The 17,215-nt window shown below is 38.7% G+C and overlaps 3 protein-coding genes across 7 annotated transcripts; 2 read left to right on the top strand and 1 right to left on the bottom strand.

Moving 5' to 3' along the window:
• The first annotated feature begins 73 nt into the window (after window positions 1-73).
• Window positions 74-9,563, top strand: LOC113674491 (solute carrier family 15 member 4). Of its 3 annotated transcripts, none has more exons than XM_089201622.1 (5): window positions 74-235; window positions 4,666-4,903; window positions 5,832-6,514; window positions 7,139-7,520; window positions 8,044-9,563. In XM_089201622.1, exons 2-5 carry the CDS (start codon window positions 4,669-4,671, stop codon window positions 8,397-8,399), a joined length of 1,656 nt encoding a protein of 551 aa, XP_089057748.1. In that variant the 5' UTR covers window positions 74-235; window positions 4,666-4,668; the 3' UTR covers window positions 8,400-9,563. The 3 variants fall into 3 exon arrangements, with proteins under 3 accessions (XP_089057748.1, XP_089057747.1, XP_089057749.1); XM_089201621.1 differs by lacking the exon at window positions 74-235 and adding an exon at window positions 1,664-1,812; XM_089201623.1 differs by lacking the exon at window positions 74-235 and adding an exon at window positions 3,179-3,341.
• LOC149048899 (solute carrier family 15 member 4-like) lies at window positions 9,047-16,261 on the top strand. 3 transcript variants are annotated; one of them, XM_089201620.1, is made up of 6 exons: window positions 9,049-9,200; window positions 10,316-10,591; window positions 11,260-11,948; window positions 12,417-12,798; window positions 13,594-13,975; window positions 14,976-16,261. In XM_089201620.1, exons 2-5 carry the CDS (start codon window positions 10,327-10,329, stop codon window positions 13,959-13,961), a joined length of 1,704 nt encoding a protein of 567 aa, XP_089057746.1. In that variant the 5' UTR covers window positions 9,049-9,200; window positions 10,316-10,326; the 3' UTR covers window positions 13,962-13,975; window positions 14,976-16,261. The 3 variants fall into 3 exon arrangements, 2 of the variants coding, with proteins under 2 accessions (XP_089057745.1, XP_089057746.1); XR_016185247.1 differs by having other exon boundaries at window positions 9,059-9,200; window positions 13,594-14,663; XM_089201619.1 differs by lacking the exon at window positions 14,976-16,261 and having other exon boundaries at window positions 9,047-9,200; window positions 13,594-14,942.
• Window positions 14,962-16,795, bottom strand: LOC113674488 (uncharacterized). The gene is made up of 2 exons (XM_027190964.2): window positions 16,326-16,795; window positions 14,962-15,883 (listed from the first exon to the last, which is right to left on the bottom strand). The coding sequence occupies exons 1-2, from the start codon at window positions 16,793-16,795 to the stop codon at window positions 14,962-14,964; spliced, it is 1,392 nt and encodes a 463-aa protein (XP_027046765.2).
• Window positions 16,796-17,215: the final 420 nt, after the last annotated feature.

The following is a 17,215-nucleotide window of genomic DNA, read 5'->3' as shown; positions in this document are numbered from 1 at the left end:
ATTGATTACGATCTTAGCTCTAAAAATAATCAGTCGGTTGCCATGTGACACTGTGGGAGAGGATTTTGTTTCCGTGAGCAGCCCTCGGATCCGCATCAATCCCCTGTAATGAGCCACCCATTATTTTAACAAAGGATACCAACATGTCATAAACAGAGAATAGGATTTCAAGAGAAAAACACAGGGAAGCTTGATAAAAACACAAGATGATAAAAGAACCTGCTCGACGTAACAGGTACTGGGTTATTTACAATAGCTTAGGACTATGGTTGATCAAGTGTTTTAGAAAATAAAACCAAATATTTTCCGAAAGCGATTGATATCGTCTGAAGAAAATAATATCCTTTAAAGGAAAACAGATGCCATGGCCCTGATTTCATTTATTTTTAGATTTCCTCAAAACAGGAAGCGATTCCAGTCGCTAAAAGTATTTTTCAGTTGTTGACTGCTGAGTTATTGGTTTTTGTCTCTCAGTTAGAGAACTACATTTATATAGGTGTGTTTTGACGGCGAAAAAAAGACGCTCAAATTGGATTAACAAAACTCCAGTTAGATCAAGCTGAACTTTGCTTTTTATACCGCGGCTTTCATCCACACAGCGGTCAAATGTCAGGCATGCGCAAGGAAAATATTTCTGGCTTGTGTCGAATCAATTTCTCGCGCAAAACATTGTAAAGGAAAAGCGCCGTTTCGCATAACAAGCAAAAGAGAATTGAAACCTTCATAAAAATCTGTAAACGTTATGAAAAAACAAGGGAAAGAAAATTGGAGACTTTCGAACAAACTGTAAACTACGTATTCACGAAAAACATGATCAATCCAGATCTTTTTTTCTTTTTTTTTACAGAGACGTAATACCTTATATAACCGCTAAGCACTCAAACTATAAGGGCCAAAGTTTACCGAGAGCGCGTTTTGTAAGATCAAGCCTATGTTTTTGGTCACTTCACCGGTGCTTTCCGATAGCTTATCGAAATTGTTGATAGCTGCAGTTTCTTCCCTAAATTGTACTTTTCAGAATAAAAATTTTTGTATGATATATGTCCTTTTTTTAGGGAGGGGGTTCTTTGAAAATTTGTCTTTATTCATATTTCTGTATTTTTCTTTATTCATATTTCTGTATAGTTTATGTCCGCGCGACTGTTTATGCTCAGCGTTTAGTCTCCTGCTGAAAGTAAATCTTAAAACCATGAATTATAGAGTAAAATAAAACAAAACAAACTACGTACAAGGTACTCGTTGGGTACCTTGGGTTCATGAAAAAACATTATAAAAACTAATCGCGAACGCACTTTAAAAGTTTTTCGCATATTTTTATGGGTTCAATCACTTAATTTTGCATTCATAAAATTAATAAAGAATTTTGATAAACAGGTGATTAAAGAATACATTGTCTTCCCCTTCGCAAATCTCACCAAAGGAGATAGTTTTCAAAGTTAAGGTTTTTACAAGAATGTTTTTGTTTTTATCTAAAATACAAAAGGTCGCCAAAAGTTTTTTGTTCACTTGCAAAAGAAGATTCGACTTCCGTTTTACAAAAATTATACAAGGGTGAACCGATCATTATGAAGCTTTTTTGAAAGAGATACACAGTACTTGCTGTCTCCTTTATAAGAATTGAAGAGAGGTCACGCATCTTGCGTAAGACACATTTCCGCCTGACATGCCAATATCGCTCAAACGGAACTCAACACTGTGTCACTACAAGTCACATGATCAGCTCACAGGTTCAATCGAAATAGCCAAAGCTGTAAGTAATCGATGACGGTTTCTAAAATCACAATCCTTTAGCCTTGGTATATCGTCTTCCAGGTATGAATTCCAATACAGTGTATTTTGCTTAAACCTGCATGACATTTGACGCAACGCTCTTCTGCTAGAGAGCCTTGGCCGATCTTGCAGGTCTTAACTTCCTGTGAAACATTCATGTTGACTTCTATGACTCATTCATCCACAGAATATTCTGTTCTTCTGTTTCGTTTCTTCCATGGTTTTTGTCTGTGTTTCGGCTGAGTAGTTTCCCGTAACATCGTTAAAGTTTTGGCCTTAAGCGCTGTTCATTGTTCAGATTGATCTGACATGTGATGATACATGAAGATTTGATCAAAAACGAGAGATCAATCAGACTCAGGTCAGATTCCAAATCTCGCCTATGAATAATGTCGTTTGGTAACTAGAATAACAAAGACAGTAAGTTTCTGTTTCGGTCTGGTAGAACATTTAATAGTCACATGAACAAAATGTTGACATAAAGGCAAATATAAAGGGAATCATTAAGACATATCAGCTCTTACTACATCTTATGTTTTTATCAATTGAGACAATTAAATGGCTTAAGTCATCGGAATATGGTTAATCGTAACCCGCAATGATTTAAAGTAAAATGATTTAGCGTGACCCCAAATGGTTTAGCGTGACGACAAATGATTAGCATGACGACAAACGGTTTAGCGTGACGGCAAATGGTTTACCACAAACCGAAATGGTTTAGTGTTGCAGCAGTTGGTCTACGCCGTAACCCTTACGTCATTCAGATCGAATTTGGCGAGAAATTCCCCAGAGCAAGATACTCGCCACGCCGCCCACTCGACGTTCAACACAGGAAGAAATTATTTCTGTAGCCTCGTCTACTAGACTCAGCGAGCATTATTCCGACAATAATCATTTTTTTTATGTTTGCTTATTTTAGCTTGTTATCTAATAAATTTATACCCTCATCATCTTATCATATCAGTAAGTAATTGATATTTCGGATGAAACCGTTGCTGAACGTTCAGCAGCTGAATAATCAGCAAGTGAAAATGAAAGAAAGCTTAAGCTTACATTTCGCAATGATATATTTTTACTATATGATTAAAAACCATATGGTTATGTGTAGTTTATGGTGAAAACTGCTGTACTTTAAATAGAGAATTCTTACCATGGTTACGCGTGACCATGGTAAGAATTCTCCATTTTACGTCCTCAAGATAAAATAAGAACCTGAAAAAAAAAATGAATGACAAAAATACACATTAAATGCATCATTTTATGCGACAGCACATCTACAGTTTAGACAGTCATAACCATAGCTAGGAAACGTGACGTAAAGCGATTCATAGTTTTAAGACGATGGAACTACAACTAAAGGGCGCCTAAAAACTTTTAAGAACTGGAGGGTTGTGACGTAAGACCCCACATAGACTGTTCCATTTCAAGCTTGACGTGTCCATTTCACTTTAGTAATTTTGGCGGTTGCGATGTAAACTTACTGCTGTAACACTAAACCATATCAGTTTGTGCTAAACCATTTGTCGTCATGCTTAACCATTTGGAGTCACGCTAAATCGTTTCACTTTATGGTGAGTTGTTTGATGTGATACTAAACCATTGCGGCTTACGATCAACCGTTTACCGATAACTCTAAACCGTTTGTGTCAAGTCACTGAACCAAAGTACAGTTAACTGAACCGTTTGTCATTTCGGCACTGAACCATTTCAGTTAACACTTGACCACTCGTGTTTTTATTGAATCAGTTCAACAAGGGTGGCTACACAGTTTCTGAATTGTATAAACCATTTTTTGTTTGAATATTTCATTTCACCTAAGATGACTTGTCTATTTGTATTTTAAATAAATCTCCTACGATAAGTTAAACCGTTCTCCAAAAGACAATTTGACCATTTCTGTTCATTACAAACCATTTATTATGCCTGTATTTTTGGCGGTGACGGCCACCTAAACAGTTCCGCACTGAGATGATTGCGTAGTTCGGGTTGGTGTGTCGCGACATGCCGTTTTGCAATAAAAATAGGAAAGAAAACATTAGTTAATACACACGAAAGTTGCTTTGTGACTTTGCTTTCCACACAACTTTTCGTAACTTTAAGAATTACGGGTTTGAAGTTAAGCAAGTTTTCCTGTTCTTAAAGTGTAAATCGAGTTTCGATGCGCTTAACGTGCGACAGAAGGAAGACTGTGACCGAATCTGGTGTCACAAAAGAGCTCGTTTTTAACTCAAGAGAGCATTACCTTTTCAGGGATATGTTTATCACTTAAGCTTAAAGACGCTTCGGCAGTGCGTTGCAAACCTTAATCATGGAGTTATTACGACCAGCACAGGTTCCACACGATGTCACCTGCATACTATTTGATTTACTTTTACGAACTGCTTAGATCATAAGACCTTTTCAACACATATTCTCGAATATTATGATAGGATGCAAAGTACTCACTTAATTTAGGTCTTTCTAGTTTTCTTAATGTAACACAAGCTAATTACTCTCACGGGGTTATAACTTGTGATTACCAATGATTTGATAATAGAATGATGATAACGTAATAACGTGAGCAATGAACCATTTGGCTAAATTAACCATCATTTGAAATTTAGATGGAGATCAATGTCTGATCAACTTATAAATGTGTATAGGTGGCTATGTGATACGTAAATGGTATCTGAAAAATGAAATAATATTACTTAAACGAAACAGAATCACTTTCGATCACTGGAGTGACACAGCAACTATCATTATTTTTTTCCCAATGAAACTTTTTATCAATAAAAAAAATACTTTTGGCTCACTCTCCTCTCGAAGAAACAGAGAGCTCTTAAGTGAATGTCTAAAACCATATTTGCATCGTTTGTTTAATTTGTTTTTTATTCTTTTTGTTCTGTAACATAGATAATGGCGTTCCGCCTGAGTAATGATGAACTGCCACAAATGCACGATAAGACCGCCAGCAGACAGAGAGAAAGTTCGTCTTCACAGAAAACCTCTCTTTCTGTCCTATGTATTTTGTTTGTGGAGCTTTGTGAACGTCTAACATTTTACGGTTTAACAGCAAATCTAGTGTTTTACTGTAGAGATGTTCTCAAGCTTTCTTCACCGTTCCCGAGCACAATTGCGTTAGCATTTCAAGGTAAGATATCTCCTCAGAATCTAAAAACAAAAGAGCACTTTTCGATGGAGTGCGATGAACCAAAACCAAAGTAACAACACAAAGCCTAATTACAGAAAGAAAGCCAGCCCTGAAAAGCGTGTAAACATAGGTTTTAGTTTTGCTTCTACTGTATAAGAAGATGGTGACACTGTTCTACCAATTGGAGCGCGTAATGAAACAAAACAGTAGTAGAAAACAGTGTAAAATTTTCTCATGCATATTATTTTTTGTGCTACTCTTAAAAGCAAAACCTTGTAACTCCTGAGGCAAAAAAAAAAATGAGACCTGATGATTTCTCATGGTTACAAGTCTTATTCAAGGAGATGAACGCCTTGAAGCCATATCTTGCAAGTTCTTTCGTAAGAAAGATGACCTTCCCCTGTTCCCGTTCTTTCGAAGTTGCTAAGCAATTCAGAGGGAAAGCTGCTTTCCCTGAAAGGCGCGCTTTATATTATAGGCATGCTTTCTAAGTATGCATCTATTCTCATTCGTTAGAATTCTTAACATTCATAGTGTTGTTAGACGAATTCTCAAGCCTACCCAAGCTAGATTTTCGCCACTATCACTGCCAGTCTTTGTGGGATGGGGTGGGGCCCATTTCCAGAACGGCAGCGGGTCATTGACCTTACGGTTCAAACAATTCCTAAGTAGTTTGCAGAGCTTCTCATAATTTTCCCTTGTTCCCAGGGGAAAACCTGTGCTTCTTTGAAAGCCTTGGGAAACCCTTGGTACGTATCATATCCTCGACTTTCTTCTGACATGGCTTACGTGCTCTTAATGGTGTTAAAAGTTTAAGAGACGCAGAGAGAATTTTAAGACAAAAAAGGACATAGCGTTATTTTTCTCTGGCCATTTTGGTGAATGACATACTTATTTACTTATACAGAGGTTATTTTCTTCCCACCAGGAACATGCTTCTTCACTCCTGTCATTGGCGGTTGGCTGGCTGACACCGTAACTGGGAGATATAACGCTATATATGGAAGCTCCTTACTCTACATAGTCGGCACCGTCCTTCTTACAGCCACCTCTTATAACTACCCAAAGGCTTATGCTTTGAGTATTCCAAGTAAAGGTGCATTCCTAACTGTCTCGCTTATCTTAATTGCCATAGCAACTGGAGGAATCAAGGCTAACGTGTCCCCGCTAGGAGCAGACCAAGTCAAACACGAAGGAAAAGAAAAGATCCAGAAATTTTTTGACTGGTTTTACTGGTTTATACAGGTTGGATCCCTGATCGCATTCACGGCCGTTGTGTATGTCCAACAGGAAGTGTCTTTTTTCTACGGCTACTTAATAACTGCCTTGTCCATGATTTTAGCAACCTTGTTGTTGTTGTTAGGAAGAAACCAGTACATAGTTCATCCACCAAAAGGAAGCTACCTGACCGACTCCCTACGAATTATTGGCGTTGGTATCAAAAACAAACTCCGCTGCAAGAGTTATTTTACTCAAACTCACTGGCTCGATGGAGCTAAGGATGTTATGGGAGGAGAATTTTCAGAGGAAATGGTGGAAGCTGTCAAATCAGTGGTTCGTCTGCTTCCAATATTCTTCACATTTATCTTCTACTGGACAATATTCGGCCAGGTTAGAAAATGAACAACAATTTTAATATAGAGCCTGCATAAGTGACTGAAGAGGCCTCAAGAGGCATCCTCACTTGAAACGCGAGGACTATAAGAGTACCCATCTAACCCGTAAGCTTCGTTTCACCTCAGTCACTAGTCAATGACTCATTTAAAATGTGACAGAATCCCGAGCGAGTAAACACTTTACCTATTTACTTTCGCGCAGTAGACAGAAAGATGCGCCATTCAAAATAAACTTTTATTTAGTTCTTAAACGTTTCAGGCTTCGATTCAAGAAAACCCGAAAATTGCATTTTTTTCGTCTCTTAAGAAATGTCGCAAAGAGTGAAAATGGTTGTTGTTGTTTTTTGTTTGTTTGTTTTCGTTTGCCAGCTTATGCTAATTTTCCTTTGCTCGCTCATGATCGGTCGTGGAAAACCCACAGATAGCATCGCTGCCGTTTCGAAACTCATAGAAATTATTGTTTTATTGTGTTCTTTTGGTTGGTTGGTTGGTCGTTTGTATTTTGCTTATTCTTCATCATCCCTTTTTCTTTATTTCAGCACTTCAAATGTTCTGTTTTATCAAGATTTCAAAGAGTCACTCATTTTAAGTTGGTGTGAATTTTTTCATTTTCTTTCAGGGCCTTACCACGTACCTATTGCAAGGCTCTTACATGAAGTTGAAAATCAACGATAAGTTCTCATTTCCCGCAGCTTCACTGGCCATATTTGAAAATGCGTCTTTGTTAGTTTTGATTCCATTTATTGATCGAGTTGTCTACCCAGGCCTCCGTCGTTTTGGCTTCAACTTCACTCCTCTACGCAGAATCGGCGTTGGATTGATTTTTGCTGCTGGTTCTGTGGCCTTGGCAGGAATCATCGAAATTGAGCGAAAAAAAGATTATGGAAGGGTCCAGCAAAATGTTTTCAATACAACCATAAATGCATCAACTATGAGTGTGTTTTATCAAGTGCCACAGTATATACTCCAAGGAGCAAGTGAAGCTTTGGTGTCTGTAACAGGTAAATAGGAAAATGCTGCTGCTGCGAGGACGAAACTATCGGGAAATATATACTCCTACCACTCCCCTTCCAGTTAATTTAGTTGATGAGCGCGTGATATTGCAACGATGCATGACGCAAAAAAAGGGAAGGGATTTTTACTCAGAGGGGCTTTCGAGTATGCATCCTAAAGGTTTCTTGCCCAAAACTCTTTCTTAAGTCAAGGTTAAGGTTCCATACGCATGATGTTGCAAGCAGAGCTATGCCTTTAAAGTCCATATTTAGATTAGTCGTCAGGCTCGTGATCCCACTTACTCGGTAGCTGTTGAAGGTATAGCTAAAATTTCAAATACTTTTTTTTTTTATGCTTAACTGGTAGATATTTATTAACTTCCATCCTTCTCTGGTTTGGTGTCCCCTGAGCAGGTGATAATTCTAAGATACAGTTACGTTTAAGTTTGTGCTTGGTGATAGTGCCTCGTGGGATGAAAATTTGTAAACTATGGTGAATATACCAGAAACTTATATATCTCTTTCTACCTAGGTCTTGAATTTGCCTATTCCCAGTCTCCACCCGAGTTGCGTGGCGTGGTAATGGGTGTGTGCTTGGCTATGATTGGTCTGGGTTACTTTGTAGCGAGCTTGCTGGCGTCGATTGTCAAACACGTTTCACGTAGCCAGTGGTATCCGGATAACCTCAATAAGGGCACACTCGAGTACTACATGTTCCTATTGTCTGGGCTTATGTTAGTTAACTTGACTGTGTTCCTGTTCTTAGCAGTGAGGTATCGCTATGTGGTCTGTGATCAAGACAACCCTGAAGATGATGAGCACGTTGAGAGAAAAAAGAGCTCTTCAAGCGTTTCGAATATTTCCCAAAACGATCTTGATAACCGCTAATGAACGAGAAATATCATTAATTTTAAGTCTTGGTTTATTTAGTTGAACAGTCAAGCTTCTTCATCGCCTCAAATACATTTATCACAAGAAGTTTCACTGACCATGCACCTAATATTTCTAGTGATTTACACTGTTAATCACTTGTTAATCCTGTTAATCACGATCGTGATTGGTTTTTAAAAAAATCCTATTTTTCACTAATTCGCTAGCCAAGTTGTTATAGGACAGTTTGTTTCGAACACTTCAATACGCCAATCACATACACAGTTGTAGTTTAAAAAAAAAATCAACCAATCGCAACCTTAGTTTTAATCACCATAGATACAGTGTACAGACTCCTTAATTGAGGCTTTCCTCTTTTCTCGGAAATTGTAATTTTTATAATTCATTGGTATTAAGACTTCGAGTCATCCAATTCGGTCTGTAATCGTTAATCAAGTCTTATTTTGCGAGTGCTGTGTCAGTTGTTGAGATCTTACATGGTGCGACTGAAAGCAGGGAATATTTTAAGAAAGATAAGTTAAGTATTGTTTAACTGTGACGACTGGGTTTCATCGACAAAAAACCATGTCACGCTCTTTAGTGGCGTTACATCGAATAGTCCGGCACTTGATCATGTGACGTCTTCACGTCACAGTCTGTGTTCCGTGGCGATGAATGATTAATCTTGTGCCTGTGCGATCTTGCGTGTTAATGTCTACCTATTTTGTCATATCAATCAGCGAGGAACTTAATTTCGTGGTATCCAAGTGAATTTACGATAATTTCGCAGTCTTATACTGATAATTTTCGGCCTAAAAGGTAAGAATCATTCCTTGTGTAGTAGTTTTACGTCTTGCTTTGTGAGAACTTAACTTCCGCCTTTTGCCGAGAGTCGCATAAAATTTGCTTGTTGTAGTCGTTTCTTAACTCCAAAGTCATTTCTGTTTTTCAATCTTTGCAATTCCTGAAACGTAAACTGCAAGAAACGTAGCATAAATCCAGTTACCTCGACTGGATAAGAGTTAATTCTACTTAGGAGCCCTTACTGTTACCAGCGAAAGAGAAACATGCCATGTGAATTCTACTCACATTGTTGGTTTATTGGTTTATAAAGTACGGAAGAACAGGTTTCTAGTTATGTTTCGTTAGCTTACGATCAATAAATTTGAAGTAAGCTGTCTCCTTGTGATGCTGGCTCTTTTGTTTGCTACCTTTGCAAGGTTTCAGTTTCGACAGCTAGCTTTATCTTTCAGAGGATTATGTGACAGTCTTCTTCGTTTTATATTAAGCCAATGGTCAAAGGAGTAGGTAAACAGACTCTTAAAAATGTCTCAGAAATGAATCCGCGCTTGTGGCAAGATTAATATTTCTTTTATCCCATAACCGGGCCAAATATTTACTTTCTTCCGTAGCCTATTGACACTGATCGCTAAGTTCTTAATATCTTTATCTTAAGATTTCTACAGTTTGTCGCTTGTCGCATGAGGTACTCATTCAGTGATATCTAAAAGGTCATGCATAAATATGTAACAATATGAATACCTAGTGTGAGCCCTGGTGTGACCCGTTGTTTTTACCTGAGTGCCAAAAGGCTTATGGGTGTGTTGACACAGATTCTATACAGTTACTTGGTTGTAATCATGACCTGACTTTATCAATGTACAGTTAAAGAAATATTAAGAATGAATTCTGATTCAGCGTAATATTTTCAAATGGTTTTACATAAAAGTGTTAATAAGCGCACTGCGTTGATGCTAGTGATCGCTAGTACTTAATGCCATCAACTAACACCTCAGAAGCATCAGGACTCCCAAACATAGAGATTGCTAAGTGTCTTAAGCCACTTTCATTCTTTAAGACAGTGAGAAAGAACATAACAGTCAGCTGTGTTCCTACATCAGTAGCTAAGTCCATACGTAAAATTATTTACTTAGAGAAGTGCCTGATGATGGAATCTCTCCGAGATGATGATGATGACGGGATTTCGACAAACTACGATTATAGCCAGGAAAACCCGTCAGAATTGGATGAATCACTGTCTGAGGAACCAGTCTCCAACAACAATACTCTTACAGTTCTTTGTATTTTATTCGTTACCTTATTTGAACGTCTGGCATTCTATGGGGTGGCTGCAAATCTGGTACTCTACTGTAAGGACGTCCTTAAGCTTTCCTCGCCATTATCCAGCATAATCGCCTTGGCATTTCAAGGTATGAACACTGTTTATGTTCTGAGCTTGGTATGGAACATTCTATGGCCTGCAGCTATTCCACTCTTTAAGGATACCAAGAGAGTGGCCATAAATGCTATTAATGTCACTGGAGATACGGACAACGTTAACCGATAATATCATGAGAAGAGAAAAATATTTCCAACTATTAGTTATAGGAATAGATGGAATACATTTATTGTTTTCCGGGAATTGTAATTGAAGTGACACCAAATATCAAAGTAATAAGAAAACTAGTCGAGACTCATGAAAAAAAAACAAAACAAAACAAAACAAAAAACAGGATTTAAAGGAAATTTATTAGAAACTCTCCAACGTGGCTGGTTTAGGTTTCTGAATAAGTTTTAACTTTTTCTATCCAGTTTTTCTATCCAGTTTTTCTATCCAGTTTTTCTATCCAGTTTTTCTACCCAGTTTTTCTATCTATTCGTACCGGTTCTATCAAAATCAAATGAAATAAATCTTGTTTTTGGCCTGCAGGAGATATGCAAATAAATAAATAACCCTCATAAGTGAGCTGCAATCATAGGATTGCAGGAAGAGGTTCTGACTTTGTTCTACAAGATGTTTATTGAATTCAACCAGTCTTATTTCGTCATACGTAACACGAATGACTCTTTCTTTTTTTTCTTTTTTTTTTCTATAAAGGAACATGTTTCTTTACTCCTATATTCGGCGGTTGGCTAGGAGACACAACCGCTGGGCGATACAACACCATATATGGAAGCTTGTTGGCTTACATTGTCGGCACCGTTATACTTACGGTTATTACCTACAAAAAACCTTCAAGGCATCATGTTCTTATTCAAGGCTTATATGGAGAGTTACTTTTGGTTGTGTCCCTTGTCGTTATTGCCTTTGCAGTAGGAGGAGTCAAGGCAAATTTGTCCCTGATGGGAGCAGACCAAGTGAAGAGGAAAGGGCAAAAGATGGTGCAAAGATTTTTTGTTTGGTTTTACTGGTTCGTACAGGTTGGCTCGTTGCTGGCCTTCACAGTTGTAGTATACGTCCAACAAAACATGAACTATTTCTATGGTTACTTAATTACTGTAGTTTCAATAACGTGTGGAACTATGGTAGTGGCGATAGGGAGAAACCGTTATCTAGTGTATCCCCCACGAAAAAACGCTCTAATGGATGCTCGACATATTCTTGCAGTTGGTATCAAAAACAAGCTCTTCTGCAAAAGAAATCCGCACTGGACTCACTGGCTCGACGGTGCTAAGGACACCATGGGTGGTGCCTTCTCTGAAGAGATGGTAGAAGTTGTCAAGTCCATAGTTCATTTGTGTCCAATATTACTCACATTTATCTTCTACTGGACAATATACGGCCAGGTACGTGAGAACGGTCATGAAAGCCGTATTCGACTTGTCCTTTTGAATTGGAACCCTATTTAGTCTACCCTAATGCTCAGCGACTTCAATTATGGATAGAGCTAATAGTGGTCAAATTAGCAATTGATCAATTGATTTGGTAACAAGATTGTGACATTCTATCTGTCCCTTTTCTCCTGGCTGAGGGGAAGGGAGGGGGGGGGGGGGAAGTAAGGGATTATGGCCCACCAGGTTTCGACCGTTTCCTAGACCCAGCGTCACATACGCGTTAAATTGGTTACTGCGTCAGGTGCTGAAAATTAAAAAAGCCTGGAGAAATTATGATCAAACTAAATTTAAAGTCATGTCTTCCTCGAAAGGTAAAATAAGTATTTCTTGCACTTTTAAGGGGCTTCTTTTCTATCAATATACTGAAACTGCTTAATCCGATTTTGTTCGCTTAGATTTATATTTTCCATTTTCTCGTAGGGTTATACCACGTTTCTATTGCAAGGCTCTTACATGAAGTTGGATATCGTTAATACGTTTCCATTTCCCGTGGCGTCACTGGCTATATTTGAAATTGTGACTGTTCTAGTTTTGATCCCTCTTATTGATCGAGTTGTCTACCCAGGCCTCCGTCGCGTTGGCTTCAATTTCACTCCTCTACGCAGAATCGGCGTTGGATTGATTTTTGCTGCTGGTTCTGTGGCCTTGGCAGGATTTATCGAAATTGAGCGGAAAAAAAAATTTGGAAGGGCGACACAAATTGTTTTCAATAGAACTGTAAATGCATCAAATATGAGTGTGTTTTATCAAGTGCCACAGTATATCCTACAAGGAACAAGTGAAGCTTTGGTATCCACTACAGGTGTGTGCAAAATTAATTGAGTGGCGCTTGATTTTTTTTTTCCTCTAAACATCATTAATCATAATAGTTATAATTTAATACATTCGTTCCTATCTCGATGTGGATTGCATCTTTTCTACTGCATACTGCTACTCATCGTCAAGGGTTTGAGATCGACTTGTTACATTACCCTTTGGAGTATGGTCTCCGCGTTAACTTCTGTGATATCACGAGAAAACAAAAAATATCACCAACTATATCGAGCCTATTAGTACGTAGAACCAAGGTAAGCAAAGATGAAAAATAATTGAGGCGGACTACATTTATTATTTTCCGGGGATTGCAATTGGAGTTTCAGTTTTGTGTAAGTGACACCAATATACAAAAAATCAATTTGAAATATCAAAGAAAGCGGAAAACTAGTTGAGGCTCCTGAAAAAGTAATTTGATTTGAAGACATTTTATCAGAACTTCTCCAACTTGGCTGGTTTAGGTTTTGAATAAGTTTTAAGTCTGTTACATCTATCCAGCTTTATCTCATTCCTCGAAGAATACAGGAAATAAGCATTCGAAACGTCGTGATCAACGTCAGAGGTGACTGGTTCGCGAGACAAACGATACTACTTTAATTTATTCGTATCAGATTTTCAATTCATAAGAACAAAAGATGGACCGACTATGTCGATTAGACCTAAGATTCCATTCCAATTTCTACAAAGCTAGTTCCCATGAATTTTTTTTAAGTTCCTACTTGGAGATGTTACAGGGAACGACTTACACTAAAGCCCTACACTTATAGAACGTCACATTTTGCAGGTCTTGAATTTGCCTATGCCCAGTCTCCAACAGAGTTGCGTGGCTTGGTAATGGGCGTGTGCTGGGCAATGATTGGCCTGGGTTACTACGTAGCGAGTTTGCTGGTGTCAATCGTCAAACACGCTTCTCACAACAAGTGGTATCCGGATGACCTCAATAATGGCACACTTGAATACTACATGTTTTTATTGGCTGGGCTTATGTTAATAAACTTGGCAGTTTTCCTGTATTTAGCAGTGAGGTATCGGTACGTTGGAGACGGGCCTGAAAATGATGGCTACCGCGCCCCTGTTTGTGCCAGAGTTTTATCACTCGCGACAGCTGTAAAAGTGGAGACTGACGTCTGCCCTCAATTACTGGTTCGGTGATCGTATACGAATGTGTAAGAAAATATATTTTCTGTGTGGGAAAACAAATGTAATTTGAGACTGTCTGATCATGTAGTGATCTGTAATCTGTAGGGGATAAAGTTTTGCATATCTAAGCTTGAAGTATCTCGATCTTCATGGAGCAATCAACGTAAGGAGTACGGTCAAATCTCTCCGCGTTATGGCGTATCCTAAGCTCGTTCCCAGATCCCTCGTGTAACTGTACAGAAATGTAGGCAGCAAAAGGTTTGGGTACGAAATTACGCGCATATTTCTCACCACATTAATAACGATAGCGACCAGACGTGTAGAGTGCATGCGATGATTTTCTAGTCCATGAATTATTAATTCCTTTATATAACGTTAAGTCAAGAGAAACTCGCTCTTGCTAAAGATTTATGCAATCCTTAGGACTCGAAGGTTTCCTAGAATCATGAGAATCCTTAGTGTTTAGAATCCATTTGGAAGAATGTATATTTCAAGATCTCGTTAAATCTCTATCGATTATTAATGGATATAGATTTCTTGTTCCAGAAAACAGCTGTTCAACCTGGTAAAAAGAACTTAGTCTTAACCCTAGGTATAACTTAGGTCAAAAGCTAATTTTGATCGTATAGATATTTGTCAGAATAGTTGGAATAGACAAGCAAAGTGCGAGTTTAAGCAGCCGAACAACTCTGGAAAGATATTACTGGAAAAACGGTTAGTAAGGAACAGCGAACTGTCCCTTTTTTGATTGCGTGAGGAATTTGAACCATTATTATATGCGAAATTTTTTGGGAATGATTAATAAATCTTTTTCTTCTTTTATTTAGTCCTTTTTCATGAAGTATTTCACACATTTGAATATCACGTGTTAAATCTTCACACGCTTGATGGCGCACCTCACTTTCTCCCTCAATTACGGCATTCAAAAACGTTTACAGAAATATCTTCCGACAAAACTAAAATTTCTAATAAATTTGTTTAGAGCAACTTAAACAAGATAACGCTAATAATTTTACTTTTCTTTAGACTGTCTTTCTTCCCATCGGTCTGGCCAATACTGGCATCGGCATCTGTCGGTGAAATCTGATCTGCTCGGCTTACCGTCGCAAACACATCGGGTGTTCGTTTCTCTATTTCCGCACAATATTGGCAGGTCCTCTACAGGCTTACAAATTGAGCTTTCCTCCATGCGTGGTACGTCTATAATCCTAAGATTTTCGCGATGGTAAGGTGGCTTGCATTGTCGAAGGGCACAGGCTCGAGCCCAGATTGGCAGCACTGGGCCTGTTCTACAGTCAATAGCACAATGTGCAAATTTAGGATTGATAAGGTCACCTTTCTGGCAAGTCCAGGGACGCACAGGATCACACTGGACGCCGTCGTCAATGATGCAATGCGCCAAGTTGTTTAATACTTCAACCATCTGCTCAACGTTTCCCTTAAACTTGGGATCAAAGGCGGCCGTGAAGAGGCACTTTCGGAATTCTACGTTGCAGTAACACGGTCTGTAGCTGAAAATGGTTCCTTTCTTTGGAATGCTTTCTCCACCCGCGCATGTCAGCATTCGATAGCAGCACAAGTCTAACTCATTCTTAGGCTCTACTCCTCCGATTCTACTGAATGTTTCTTGGGAGATATCGCAGTAATGTGTGACGGTCGCTAAAGACTTTACAGTCCCCGCTAAAATGCAGGCAAAGCCATCGCCTTTCTGTTCATTTCCAATCAGCCAGCCTACGTTTGTATCATAGAGTTCGATGCAAATCTTGCCCTCGTCCAAGCAAAGTCCCGGATTAGCTTTACACTGGTTTATTCCGGGCCTGCATTGCTCTTTGTCAGCAGGGCATTCACAGCGCAGTTCGGATCCCCACATTTTGCAAATCCCACGACTCGCGCAGACTTTAGGAATACGGCAAAGATTCACAAAATACTGACACCTGGAAGTTAGGAAAGAGAAGAATATGAGTAAATATTAATTAAAAAATAGCTGTAATGTGATAGTCAGAGGTCTACTAACTCACATTTCCTGTACTGCTCACCGCGCATACTAAACTAACGAGCAATCATCGAGAGAGGGGAAGTCAGTGTTATGTCACTCGATCGCCGCTCGTCATTCGCCTGCTTTTCTGCTCATTCCCACAAAGTGACCGCCTCGAATAAGCTATATCACTTTACCCATTTCGCAGAGAACGCAGAGTATGCCACACAAACTTAAAAAAGAACTTCAAACGGTGATTAAAAACATTCTCTCGGTTTCAGAAGAGTTCTCCATTAAATTTCCATCCTTAGCAAACAATAAAAGTTACTTTAAATTATTCCCTTATACCCCATCCCTTTTAATTCTATCTCAACCCCTCCTCTTACTTCTTAGTTACACACCTACAGTTGTTCCTCAACCATTGTGTCCCATATGAGTTATATTCTGCAGGAGCATCGCACACACATCGTGTTCCGTGTTCCCCGCAAGTGAAGCTTCCATGTTTATCAAGTTTAGTGGGAACACAGCGGGGTTCCCCATAACTTGGCCCGACATTCCGCCTGTGAAACATATTAGGGTCCGGAACGATGGGAAAGCATCTGTACCCATAACTCATTTTAAATCCGTCCAGCAAAGAATGAAACACGTTCCCACTGAATTCTAAATGGCAGTTGGCAACTCTTGGATCGACCAAGTCTCCTGTGTCGCAGTTTTTCTTCAATGGATTACAACTGTCCTTGAGTGGCAAAATAAACTGGTTTCTCAGAGCAATACACTGTATAAGGCTGGGGTTTTTATCGCAAACGCTAGTAGAAGAGGCAATCAAAGGGATAAGAAAAAGCGGAAGTACACTTTGAATTTTGATTTCCATTGTGCAATTTTTTTTCCCTATCGAGGAAAGCTTTGCTAGTAAATGCGTCATCAAAAGGGTCGATTTTCATGCACGCGCTCTCGCGAGAAAAGCTAAGACAGTGTCTAGATCTCTGGTTCCAAGAGGGTCTCAATGAGGTTAACAATCAACCATAAAATTTATATTTTTATCGCAAAGTTAGTATAGCTTCTTTATTGTATTTAAGTCTTTTTACATTGCAAAATAAGATTATAAAATGTGGTTATATACAGATTTTAAAATTTACATGAATAATTGCGTAAGAATTTGATTATTTAAAATTATTTTAAAAAAGGAACGCTTAAAGTTTTTGACACTAGTACTCTGTTTGAGGTCCACACTTAGTTTGTTCCATTCCTTTGTTGCTCTCACAGCAAACGTTCAACCACCTCCCTTACTTCT

The sequence above is a fragment of the Pocillopora damicornis genome, chromosome 3 (assembly GCF_964200805.1).
Source record: "Pocillopora damicornis chromosome 3, jaPocDami1.2, whole genome shotgun sequence".
Taxonomy (NCBI): Eukaryota; Metazoa; Cnidaria; class Anthozoa; order Scleractinia; family Pocilloporidae; genus Pocillopora; species Pocillopora damicornis.
The sequence above is the reverse complement of the archived record's forward strand: the minus strand, read 5'-3'. Positions and strand labels throughout refer to the sequence as shown.

Coding starts and splice junctions, on each gene's coding strand:
- LOC113674491 (XM_089201623.1), top strand. Junction 4,904..5,831: donor AATTGCGTTAGCATTTCAAG/GTAAGATATCTC, acceptor TCTTCCCACCAG/GAACATGCTTCTTCACTCCT. Junction 6,515..7,138: donor ACTGGACAATATTCGGCCAG/GTTAGAAAATGA, acceptor ATTTTCTTTCAG/GGCCTTACCACGTACCTATT.
- LOC149048899 (XM_089201620.1), top strand. CDS start 10,327: ATGATGGAATCTCTCCGAGATGATGATGATGACGGGATTTCGACAAAC. Junction 10,592..11,259: donor AATCGCCTTGGCATTTCAAG/GTATGAACACTG, acceptor TTTTCTATAAAG/GAACATGTTTCTTTACTCCT. Junction 12,799..13,593: donor AGCTTTGGTATCCACTACAG/GTGTGTGCAAAA, acceptor CACATTTTGCAG/GTCTTGAATTTGCCTATGCC.
- LOC113674488 (XM_027190964.2), bottom strand. CDS start 16,795: ATGGAAATCAAAATTCAAAGTGTACTTCCGCTTTTTCTTATCCCTTTG. Junction 15,884..16,325: donor TGGTTGAGGAACAACTGTAG/GTGTGTAACTAA, acceptor CCTAACTTCCAG/GTGTCAGTATTTTGTGAATC.